This window comes from Lagopus leucura, unplaced genomic scaffold (assembly GCF_019238085.1).
Source record: "Lagopus leucura isolate 7727_CA_CO unplaced genomic scaffold, USGS_WTPT01 Super-Scaffold_100157, whole genome shotgun sequence".
NCBI lineage: Eukaryota > Metazoa > Chordata > Aves > Galliformes > Phasianidae > Lagopus > Lagopus leucura.
Genome location: NW_024962334.1, coordinates 46,270,549 through 46,282,738, shown reverse-complemented (window position 1 = coordinate 46,282,738; position 12,190 = coordinate 46,270,549). Strand labels below are relative to the sequence as shown.

Sequence of the window (12,190 nt, the reverse complement as noted above, 5' to 3'; positions counted from 1 at the left end):
CAGAAAGACAGAGGGGTGAAAGGGGGGTCTGGCTGAGGCACAAAGAGGCAGGCTGTCTGCAAATCCCCAGCCACTCTGTCCAGCTAAGATTACTGCAGTTTAAATCATAATGAAGCACCTGTGAGCATGGTGGTATGCAACTCACCTGTCCACAGACCTGTCTAGAGACTGGCAGCTCCCAGACATCGACCCATCGGGGCTGATGAAAGCTTCAAGCATCTGATGAGAAAGGAAAGGGAAAACCAGTAAAGTAACAGATGAGAATACAACTCTTCAAGTTCCACTACTAATAAACATCTGCTGTTTCTCCACTGAAGCCAGCTGATTTTCACCATCTGATCCTGGTCCCACAAGACAAGACATGCAGACTAACAAGCTTTCTTTGCACAAGAAGTTCATCTATGATGTTTCCCTTGGATTATTATTATCATCAATTGCATTTGACAGAATGGTAGAATCGCTTGAGTTGGAAGGGACCCTGAAAGGCCCCAAAGACCCTCCAAGTCCCCTGCAATGAACAGGGACACCTGTAGCTCCATCAGGTGCTCAGAGCCCCATCCAGCCTGACTTTGAGTGTCTCCAGGGATGGGGCACCACCACGTCTCTGGGCAACCTGTGCCAGTGCCTCACCGCCCTTATAATAAAAACCTTTTCCTTTTATCAGGCTAAATCTCCCCTCCTCTAGTTTGAAACCATTTCTCCTTGTTCTACTTGCTAGCAGGGAAGCTGAGGTAGAGCTAATAGGCACCCTGATGTTCTAAGCATGTTGAGAAATCAATGAGAGACAAAGTGCTCAAAGTATTCATAAGGAAAAAAATGAAATCAGGATACAAACAGTGTGCCCAAGGCCAAGTGGATGTTTTGCACACAGCCAAGACCGTGGCCATGGACTCCTGCCTCCCCCTGGCACACGACACCAGCCTCCACCTCCAGTGATAAGCAAAGCATCATCAGGGCTGTTGGCTGGAGGAACCGGCTTGGCTCTCACTAGCTCAGTGAGTCAAAAGCTACATTTGTGTTGCTTCCTGGATGAGACATTGTACTGGACGAGATTATTTATAGCTGGCTAATAACAATAGAGGCTTTGTGTTGAGTGGTAAACCTAAGGGCTACGAGCACTTCCACGCAGAGCCAGCCTAGGGTCCAGCTTGCTGCCGGGAAAGCAGAGCAGAGGATGGCTGAGCACCACGTGGAGTTATCCCTTCCTGGCTCCCAAATCCAGCCACTCCTCCTTCCCCACGTACAGGACAGCCTCTCCATTTCCATGTGCTGTTTCTGTGCTACACCTCCTTGAGCGGTTGTCATAACAGCTCTTATTGTTTTGGCAGTCCCAATTGGAAAGTCTGATTTTCCTCTGCTTCCCAAGATCTTACTCCAAAGCCTCATACTTCGAAGCGCAGCAGCCAAAGAGGAGCAAGGTCCCTGCTTAGCCCCCATCCCATCTCTGCCAACCACGCCAGCTCTCTCCCAGCAGAGATGCTGAGTGATGACGCAGACTCAGCATTCTTTAAAAGCCTGGCAACAGAACTAGAAATCTGAGCACAGGCTGCCTTTGGAGGTAGTGGAGTCACTGTCCCTGAAGGTGTTCCAGAACTGTGGAGATGTGGCACTGAGGGACGTGGTCAGTGGGCAAGGTGTGGTGTGTCGATGGTTGGATTAGATGATCTTTGAGGTCATTTCCAACCTTAATGACTCTGTGATTCCATGTAGACCTCAGTTACATCACCTGCAGAGAGGCACCCCCAAAAGGCAGGAAGCATCTCCTTGCAAGTGGTTTTACAGCAGGTATGTTTCAAAGCTGCACTCCGAGAACATTCTGAGGGCAATCCATAGGAAGAACTACGGCTGTTCAATGAGGAGAGAAATGAAGGAAAGAAACAAGTCCTTTTTCCTGCCTTTAATTTGTCAGTGCACACATCCATCCACCTCTCGGAAAAGACAGTGGGCCACCCATGGTGGGGGAGCATCTGGGAACCTTCATCAGGAGCAGAGCTGATGGAGCACCATTAACAATCAACGCAACTGTGCTGACTTACACCCCAGGGGGTTCGAGCAGGCCCTCCTCCTGCACATACACACTTTGTCTTAATCCTCCTAAATGTGTTTGGAAGTCATGTGGAAACAATAGAAAGCCAGCTTTTGGCTGCAAGCAGCACGAGATACATCTGCACTCCGACGCTGCCAAGGCTCACCCAGAGTGACTTCTCATTTTATTAATGGCTGTAGAATAAACTGTCGAAAACACAGCTTTGCCATGGAAACACTGGCACCACCCACACTCAAGAACAGAGCCAGTGAGTGCTCCTTGAATGCAGGAGGCACGCATTCCCCCAGGGAAGAACTTGGGAGATGTCACAGCAGCCCACTGAAGTGGGCAACCCTGCTCAGTGCCTTTCTGAAGTCCCTCCAGATCCCTCTTGCAAGTTGATGCTCTCTTTCCAAGAGCACTGCAAAACTGAACCTTGCAACCAGATAGCCCACAGAGTGCAGGATGCCACTCATCCTAAGTTCTTTGGAGCTACAGCTTGAGCAGAGATGCAAATGGAGAGGGAGGTACATGCTCTTCCTGGTCAGTGACCACTAAGTTCACCCCTTTATAGAGGGAACTGATTTGAGACAGAGGTTCTGCTCATCACTCTGCATTAGATCTAGCAACTCTTTTATTACTGAGGGATTGAGACATACAAACTGCTTAATAAGGGAAAAGACAAAAAACAAACAACAAACGGGGGGAGGAGAGAGACAAAAAAAGTACACAGAGACACTTCAGACAGAGCCAAGGACTGCAGCCAGAGCTCAGGCAGAAACAGCACATGGGAAGCAGCGAGAGCTGCTGACATCCCCAGGCTGTTGCAATCGCGGGCAATCATTTGCTTGGCACACTCCCTTGTCATCCCAGGATCCGGGAAGGCCGTGGCCATGAGGGCCTGGCAGCTGGTGTGCATGTGTGCTACCTGGAGCGTCAGAGCGTGCTGCAGTCATCGCCACAGCTAGCTTGCAGGGTTCCTAGAAATCACGTTCCTGGAGCATGTTAAGCCCAGAGGAAAAATCTGTCCTGAGGGCCACAGGCAATTTAGAAGCAAGAACGACGCTCGCGGTGCAGAATGCAGCGTGCCCACTTCAACCCACATGCATTTAACCCACGAGCCTCACTTACATTTTGATCCATGGTCTCGGGGATGAACTCGCCCTCGCTGTTGATGCTGGTGTAGGAGCCCTGGCGAGCAATCTGCTGCTGCTCCTCAGGAACACTCCCTGGGGGTGGAGAGCTCCGGCCAGTGTGCAGAGAGCCTAGGAGATGGGGAAGTCATTGATCAACAAGACAAGGACTCACTGCATTGAAGTCCTGCCAGAGACCGTGGTCACAGACTGAGCTGTAGATGTCCCCGTTCACAGCAGAGGAGCTGAAGGTCTCTTTGAACTCAAACAACTGTATTATTCTATGATCTTCCAGAGATGCTGCTGAGTTTGAACTTTTTGGAAGAGAATGGAATACTGTTCCAATACTGTTCATGAGCACCTACAAAGCTTTTGTATCCGGGACAGCTGCTTTCTGCAAAGCCACACAACACCCAGCAGACTTCAGCTTTCAGCCTACCCTGGCTCCTAAGAGCTGTGCCCTGTGTCTGGATACTTTGTCAATACCAGAAAGTAAAAAAGCTCCTAGAGCTTTGTTGTTGTGCAGTCAAGCCAAACCCCAATCCCACCTCTCATCTTTGACCTCATGACGTTTCCTCCCTGGAAATGCTGTCTCGTTCAGCAAAGTGGGAAACAAGCCTGGCTGCTCATCTTGAGAGAACTCTGTGTAACATCACTCAAACTTTTCATATAGATGGAAAACAATCTGCACCCAAATATCCATCTTCTCTCCCAAAGAGTAAGGAAAAACAGCACTCAAAGAGCCAAAGGGAGAGGAAAGACTCATGGGGTTGGCCCTCCTGCCGCACGGGTTACCTCCCCTGCCTGTAGCCCTGGAGGCTCCAAATCCACCCAAACCAATTCCTTCAGCCTTTGCAGGACAAAGGAAGTGCTGCCCTTGCTTAACCCAGATGCACAGGCTTGGCTTTGCTTGTCTTTCTGCAGTCCCCTCTCAATCTGCAATCACTTCAGTGTGAGGAATTGCTGACGGAGATCTGCACTGCTCTGTGCTGGAGCTTTAACTGGTCTGCTCTGTGCAATAGGAGCTTTCACACAAGAACTAGTTTTTCAACAGGCTTCTAAAAAGCACGTGTCCTGCCCCACAGTTCTTATCCCTCTCTGCAGCACTCCTGCAAACTTTTTGGTTCATCACCACCATTTGGTAATGAGGTGTCCATGCTGAGCTCCATACTGCAAGGGAAAGGTATGGGAAAGGGGTCTATTCTGTAATGAGAAGTCAATGCAACACTTCCACCTCTGCTGCTGCTCTTCTGCAGCACAGTTACTGTGCCAGATTGATCTCTGGCATAAATCCATCACCGTGATCAACACCACAGACCTCTCACTTAAGCCAATGCGCATCAGGAGCTGCTAACATCAACAGCATCACTCCAATATAAAAGACTATTCAATCAGGCTTGCTGGATTTACACCAAACACAGAGATATCTGTCCTACAGTACATCTCCCTCCAGGCTCCTCGCTCAAGTTTTAAAAATAAAAGCCTTTGAGATGCTTTTTTTCTCCTTCCTATTTTCTCCTTTGCAGATTTCCTGCAGGATAAGAGCACAGCGAATCAAAGTCCAACTGAAGTAAGGCCAAGATCAAGGAGGGAGAATCTCCTGAGCACTGCAATGCACATAATGAGCTGGCTTTCCACCAGCCCAAAAAAACAAAACCAGTTGGGAAGCATGGCATCCTCCCCTTGAAGATAAATAAACAAATGCTTAACCATTAAGAGTTTGGGTACACTGGAGAAATCACTGTGTTATCATCTCATTTGTGCTGCATAAAGACATCGGGGGGCTCTTGCTCCAAAAAGCCTCTCACTGGTCTGACATGGTGTTACTGCTGTGCCTTAGCTCTGCTGAGCAACTCTACTCCTGCTCCCAAGGTTGGGTCTGCTCGTGCATCCCTCCCTGCCACAACCCACCCACAGCCCAGGTCTTTGAGTCAGGGTCGACAAGGAGCTGAACACACTCTGTTTGACTTTGGACCCGGAGAGCTGAGTGACATTTATCACAAGTGTAAAGACTTGGCATGATCTCACATTAAGCTTTTGCCTGGAGTAACTGCTCCCAGTCATCAGGTCAGTTGTGTTTGACCTTCCAGTGTCACATTTCCTGCTAAAACTGCAGAGGGGACAGGACAGTAACCACTTCTCAGCAGGCAAGGAAGTTAGGCAAAATGCTCAGGCATTTGCATGCCTGGAAACTGCTGGATTGAAGCAGATCCCTTTCAGCCAAGCAGTTCAGGAAGAAAAGCTGCTCAAAGTATTTTCTGCAGTTTCACACCTCCAGGAGCACTGGTTGCTGAGCACTGGCTGCTGCTGCTGCACATCTCTGTGCATGCCTACCTGCCCAAGAGGAATGGGAGCACAGCCTCAGAGCCAAGAGCTGATTTCCCCTTTCAAAGCACATGGCAACCCTGTCTGACCCCACTAATGACACCTCAGGCATTCTCAGCAGTGCCAGTGGGGTCAGAAACAGAAAGCAGTGGCTGGGGAGAGAAGACAACTCTGATCTTTAATATGCAGGCTTAATTCATAGTAATTCAACACGATGCATACTGGATGCATTAGATATTGCTGCTTTATCCACCTAGAGACAGAGAAAGGAATGGTCAGCCAAGCTCAGATGAGCTCAACACATCACAAATGGTCTTTGCCTTGAACTGATGCTCACAAAACATCAGCGGCATCAGGCAGAGAGAAAAGACCTCCTAGACTGTCCTCCTGGAGCCTATAGGATTACATGGCAGCTACAGAGCCAGCAGGGAAGGGGTAAGCTCTGAGGCATTACTTGTAAGCCAGATGCTGGCCAGATCTTAGCAGCTCTATTCAGAATTCCTGAACTCAGAGAAACTCTGCAGATTGGCAGCAGCTGAGCATCTGACCTCAGTTACCCTTTGTAGCAAGGTGCTTTGCAGTGGGATTCCTGCTCCATGTTTCACACACTAATGTAAAGCCCTGTATTTGAGGTCAGAGCACAGCATGTCCCAGGCAGGGTGAACCAGGCCAGCATGGAGCCTTACAGTCACTGCTGGCATCTACTGTTTTTTTTTTTTTTTTCATGTTCCTTTCTGTTATTTTTATTTAAGAAGTGCCTTTCATGCTGTATGTGCAGAGTTCTTGGTGCTGCACGTACAAGCAGCTCCCCTGTGCCAGGCTTGGCTTCCTTCAGCCACCTTGTTCCCTGGCCTCACCCCTTCCCTGCCCTGGCAGATCCTTCCCAAAACTTCATCCATCACTGACCAGCATCAAGCAGTAGTCCTGATGGAGAAGAGAAGCCCCATAAAAGCAAGGGCCGGGCAGGGCTTGCTGACAGCTGCCTGTGCTCACAGCTGCAGTCACAGAGAGCCCAGCCCTGAATGATGTTGCCACAGAGCCAAATGAAGGACGTGACACCAAGATGTGTTGTTCTTCCAAGCCGTGGTGGGAACATGGGGCTCAGGACACAGTGGCACAATAAGCAGATAGAAACCTGCAGGAAATTCCTCACCAACAAGCTGTGGCTGGCATGGGGAGGTGTGAGCACATCGATCAAATCTCCCTCCACTTCTTTTTAGTGGGATGCTTCCAAGTCTTCCTCCTCTCCATGCTGACCCTTTGAGGATGAATTCCTACATCTCAGCTTAAGGCAAACTTTAGGGTACATGTAACAAATTATAGGGAACGTTTTTCTAACTCACGTCAGGTAACTGACATGCTGCCCACAGGCGCAGTCTCCTCCTCCTCTCAAAACAGGGAGGAGGTTCAACCACCATGATTTCCACCCATGCTAACCCAGCTGGTACCTGGGCACATCTGGGAGGGCAGTTCAGGGCTGGTCAACAACATCAGTTGCCAGCCAGTGCTCGTGCCCTGGCCCCATGAGTTTAATGGCACAGGTACTGCCACCATGCTCGTGTTTTTCAGTCACCCATCCAGCCCGTACACCACCAAAGCCTACTTCCCCTACGATGCCCTTGTGCTGTTTTCTGCACTGCATTCCTTGCTGAGCATGACCCAAGCCATTCTATGATTCCGTGTTCCCTGCCGTCAAATGCCCCAAAACGAAGAGAAAAAGGATGCCTTGCTCTACATCATCTCTTCCCAGAGGTCGTGGTTTGCCAGCATGGGAATAAAGAATCAAGCCTTTGGCAAATGTTTCCAATCAAGTGTTGATTCCAGAATGGAGCTCATGAATAATTGGTGGATAATGTTGTGAAAGCTGCCCTCAGATATCCAAAAATTCAGAACCCCAGTAGATTTTAAACCAAGTTTTCTGGCACTCAGCTGAACATTTTCAGATGCTGGTCACCATGAGACTGGAACATTTTCCTCTTCCAATAAAAAAAAAAACTGTGTGCGTTGGGGGCGTTTCACTGAAAATGTTGATGAAAAAAATAATATTGACTTTGCGTAAGGTTTTTTAGGGACAGGGAACGAAGATATTTTCTGTCCAGCTGAAGCAAAAATAGCCAAATATCTTCCACAGAACATCTACCCCCTTCTCATGTGCTCGTGCCAACGACATGCAGTTTTATGAGTTTTCACTGCTGCTATCATGGCAGAGGCAGCAGAAAACCACGAGCCATCTCAGAAACAGGAGAATGTGACCCTGAACCACCTTTTTCTACAACATCACTTTAAATCTCTTTTTAAACGCCGTCTTAAGAGAGAAGCTGAGATGAGTTAAGATCTTCTCTTGATAGCAGCTGCGCTGATGACAGCAGAAGCAAACACAAGGACATAGCTTGCAACTGCAAGAGAAGTTAATCCTACAGGAGCCTCGATCTTTTAGGATGCCTTTTCACTACCCACAAAGCTCAGTGAAATCCCCTGTCCATGCTCACAATGTAGGCTCATCTCTGCCTGTCTAAAGCCAGATCTTCAGCTTTACGCTCCACCTGGACAGCCACCCTCCCCCCTTTCAGCTCACTGAAGTTTCTGCCCAACTACTGGATAACCCATCTCTGATTCAAGTGGTCAAAAATGGAATCTGCAGGACTGCAAACAGCTCCTACAATGGGCTGCAGTAGCCTCATAGAGCCTGCATAGCTCCAGAGAGGTCTGGTGTGCTCCTACCATGCAGAGGGCTCGGTGCAAACCCTGCTCAAACTGACAGCAAGACATACAGTAAGAAGTAAACAGTAGGAAAAGACCAAAGTCTGCTGTATAAACCAGTGAGCCCATGCTATAGCTTCAATGATTCTATGATCCTAAGAATCAATCTTCTCACTAGCACAGCAATAAGCAGAATCAATTCTGCCCATTACGCCTGGTTCACACATCACTGACAGCTCAACATTAACAGCCAAACAAGGGCCAAAACAGAAAGAGCACCAGAGATGTTTTGCCCAAGCAGTTTCTGCGGAGTGTCTCTGCTTTGCTATATAATTGTGCCTGCATTTCATTCAGAAGATTCTGGGCAAACTCTCAAGAGCCACGAAGGGTAGAAAACAGTACAACAGAAAGCGACATCCTTGGCACATCCCAACAACAGGACCAAGGAGAACACTGGGACAGGTAGCAGCCACATCTGGCTTCAGTAGGTTGTAATGTGGAGAATGATACCCAAGAGGCTGCTTTTACCAATGCTGCATGAAGCATTGTTCTCTGTAAAATCCTATACAGTTTTCCAAACAAGGGCCAACAGGTACCTGCTCCCAGTGCCTCAAATGGAAAGGGATGTTTCTGTTCATTTGAAATGCTGCCAGTGCAAAACACTGCACGTCCTCCTGAGAAACCATAAAAGCAGCAACCACAGACTTCACCACCCAGAACAGACCACGGGCACTGAGATACACGTTTGGTCCTCAGGACGTAGCAAACCCAAGCCCAGTGTGCTACATTATTGCGCTAAGCAGTAAAAGGAGAGAGATACAGAGAAAATGTATGGCAGATGGTTAAGGGAATAAGGACACCAAGGTTTGGAATAGCCTTGTCTTTCTATAGACCTTCACTCTTCACTTTGAGGAAGATCAATTCACTGTAGGTTTTTACCATTAAATGAGAGGTTTTCCCCTCACATTACACCTTAGATCCTCTCAGCTTTCATGCGTGACACGATTCTTATCACTACAACCTGTGCAGTTCATGGTTTCCTCCTCAAGCCAAGTTATGACTGCACTAAGATACTGGTGGGTGACATCAGGATGGACACCAGACCATAATATGTCCATGACTGTGACAGGAAAGGGGATGGTGGCCCCACCTGTAACAGCACATACACCCCACAGAGCACTGCGTTTCACTTACCTGTAGAATACTTTCGTGTCCTCTCAGAGTCCTTGTACAGGGATCCCATGATATCTCCCATGGATCTGGAGATCCTCATTTCATGCTGCTTGCTGTTGTTTGGCTGGAGGAGCTGTGAATCACACAAAAGGAACCATCAGACCTTGCCAGAAGTCAGGCCCCTCGTGGACACACCGTGTGAAATCCTGCACTGGGATCCCCATGACCACACTTTCCAAGAACCATTAAAAAGCAGACATGCATTTAACTTGGAATGATCCAAAAATCGTTCACAAACAAATTACATCCGTTAGCATAATGGTCTAAAACAATAAAACCGAGTCCAAGTTAATTATGATGCAGACATACAACATAAAAGACAGTTCTGGTACTGCATTATTTCAGGATCAATACAGAGGCTGATCCTTGTCCTCAAAGTTTGCAAGCACGAATGAAAGCCTCTCCTCCATGCTCCCTATATTTCAGTGGCAGCCTAAGCACTGCAGAAGTGACTCTGTAACAGAGCAGAGTGGACAATGAGGCTTTTCTAGGGAGTACAGAAAAGAGGGAGAGCCAAGGATTGTGTATCCAGCTGGTAACTTCAATACAGCTTGAGTTACATTGGTAAGACTTGGTAGTGGCAGAGCCTTACTAACATAATGCGATATGCACTGTGATTTTGTGATTGTTTTATTTATGACCTCGAAACTGCATTTCTTTACATGCAGAAGAATATTTACATGCTTCAGGAGAAGCTGGACCAACCTCAAAGCTGTACACAAATCTACCTGGACTGCCCTGCTCTTAGTAGCTGTCTTGTAGTGCTCCAATTTTCCTGCAGCCGATAGGAACAACAGGACATAGGAAACCTCAAGCAATGGCTCAGTTTTGCCCCGACACTCTGGTCCCTGCACCTTCTGAGAACCTCCCAGAAGGAGCAGAGAAGACCCAGGAGCTGCAAGCAGCAACAGCAGCAGCGTGAAGACAAGCACTATGAGTTTCAAGACACTCAGCCTCTCCGGTACTTCTAGGAAATATAAGGAAGAAAGAGTTGCAACATCTGCAAATCCCTTGTTTTACAGCCTGTGCTTGGGGCAGAACGACATGTGCTTTGGCACGGAGCTCCGTGCAGGCGAGGTCAAGCTAACAGGCTTAACTGCAAAACCACTGAGCTCAAGAGAAAAAAAAAATAAAATAAATAAAAATAAATAAAAAGAGACAGTCCTGCACGACACTGAAGGATTCTCTAGATTGTCCTCCCTAGTCTTTAGTACTGCAGCATCACACAAAGGGAACGGTCCCCGTGCTGTCACCCAGCTTGGCAATGGTGAGCATATACAAGGAGGGGATGCAGAGGGATGGTGCAGCATCCTTATGTGGAAAGCACAGGAGGTGACCCAGGGGTTAACCTTGTTTGAGGATGGTCAGGACAGTATTTAACCCATCACAGGTTGCAGGAGGAGCAGGAAGGGCTGAGTACTGCGTCAGGCTGCTGCTGTGGGAGGATTTCAGAGCAGCTGAGCCAGAGCAGGGCAGACCCCCTGATCCTCCTGAACCATCAGGAGGCTCATTTCCACTCTCCAGCTCAACAACAAGGCAGCTAAGTCTGGACACAAAAGAGCAGAGAAGGTGAACAGCTCACATTCGCTTTCTTTGGAGCGCTCACAAGGATCCGCAGGCTCTTCAGGGAAGGGCTCAGCTCCAACTGTTCCATCGCTTTGTCCAAGTCTTCCTGGGATTTCAGTGGGATCAGGAGCTGGAAGGGATTGAACAAACACCGGAGCACAGCAGTGTCACACAACTGGCTAAACAAAGGAAGGCAGATCCTCACGGTGAGCAGCTTGGGAATCGGGGGGCGAGGGAGGAACTTGAGAAAGCGGATGGAAAACAAGAGCCCCCACACCCCCAGCTTGCTGAGCTCTGCTTGTTCTTCCAAGTTCTCATCTATTATGGAACGGACGCAAAAAATCACAACAAAAAACATCTGCGAAGAGAAAGGTTAAAGGTCACATCACAAATTCAGCTAGTGGTCAGAGGATTGGGCTGAGCTGAATCCTTAGGCTTGCTGCCTGCTATTCCGGGGCTGCTCTGACCTGGAATTTGAGGCAAGGCCTGCAGCTACCCCACGCCAGATCAGCCCCGTGTGTTCCAGGCTTTGAAGAGCCTGGGTTTCCTCCCTGGAAGACAGCCGTGCAATGGTGCTCCAGGAAAGCAGTGAGCTGTAATCATTGCATCTCTTGTAGGAGATCCCAGCAGCCTCCCTCCTGCCGCAGACTGTGAAATCAGATCATTCCCAGATCAGAGCCTCAGCTCCTCCAGTACAAAAGGTGAGTGTTGCCTTCACTGCAAGAGCCACATGGACACCCAGCGGGGCAATTTCTTGACAAAGCAAGCAGAGTAGAGAGCCAGACAGTGCCCTGTCTATACAGCAGCCAAAAGTCCTGCTGTTTGCTTGGTATGGGGCAGGCTACCACCCTCTCATCTCCAGAGGTCACACGGCCCCCTGACATTGCTGTGTGGTGTACCATGTCCTGCAGATGGACTGCAAAGCGTCCAGCACCCACCACAGCTGCACTTCAGCGGGGGTTTTGCAGCCTTCTGCTGCCTTGGGCTGAGATGAAAAACACAACTATTTGCCCTCCTTTCTGGGGCACTCTGCCTAAGATCGTAAAAACCAAGCCTCAACCTCTGTAGGTTGCCTAGGGCACTGGCACCATCTCCAGCCAGCAGAGCATGGGATACTCTTGTCTGTGCCAATGTACACAGCAGTTCTGCCTACCAAAGGGACCGAGCGGCCACAGATCCCAGTAAAGCCTCACTGGCCTGACTGGGA

General features: G+C 48.8%; 1 protein-coding gene across 3 annotated transcripts in view; it reads right to left on the bottom strand.

Annotated features, from left to right (window-relative positions):
- LOC122189655 (mitogen-activated protein kinase kinase kinase 3-like) overlaps positions 1-12,190 on the bottom strand; it is a 69,666-nt gene that overhangs the window by 12,194 nt on the left and 45,282 nt on the right. For all 3 annotated transcript variants that reach the window (XM_042888989.1, XM_042888988.1, XM_042888990.1), the window contains exons 6-9: positions 11,000-11,113; positions 9,379-9,490; positions 3,158-3,291; positions 146-219 (exon numbers count right to left, since the gene is read on the bottom strand). In XM_042888989.1, coding sequence (XP_042744923.1) covers positions 146-219; positions 3,158-3,291; positions 9,379-9,490; positions 11,000-11,113 — 434 coding nt within the window. The remainder of the gene's footprint in view (positions 1-145; positions 220-3,157; positions 3,292-9,378; positions 9,491-10,999; positions 11,114-12,190) is intronic.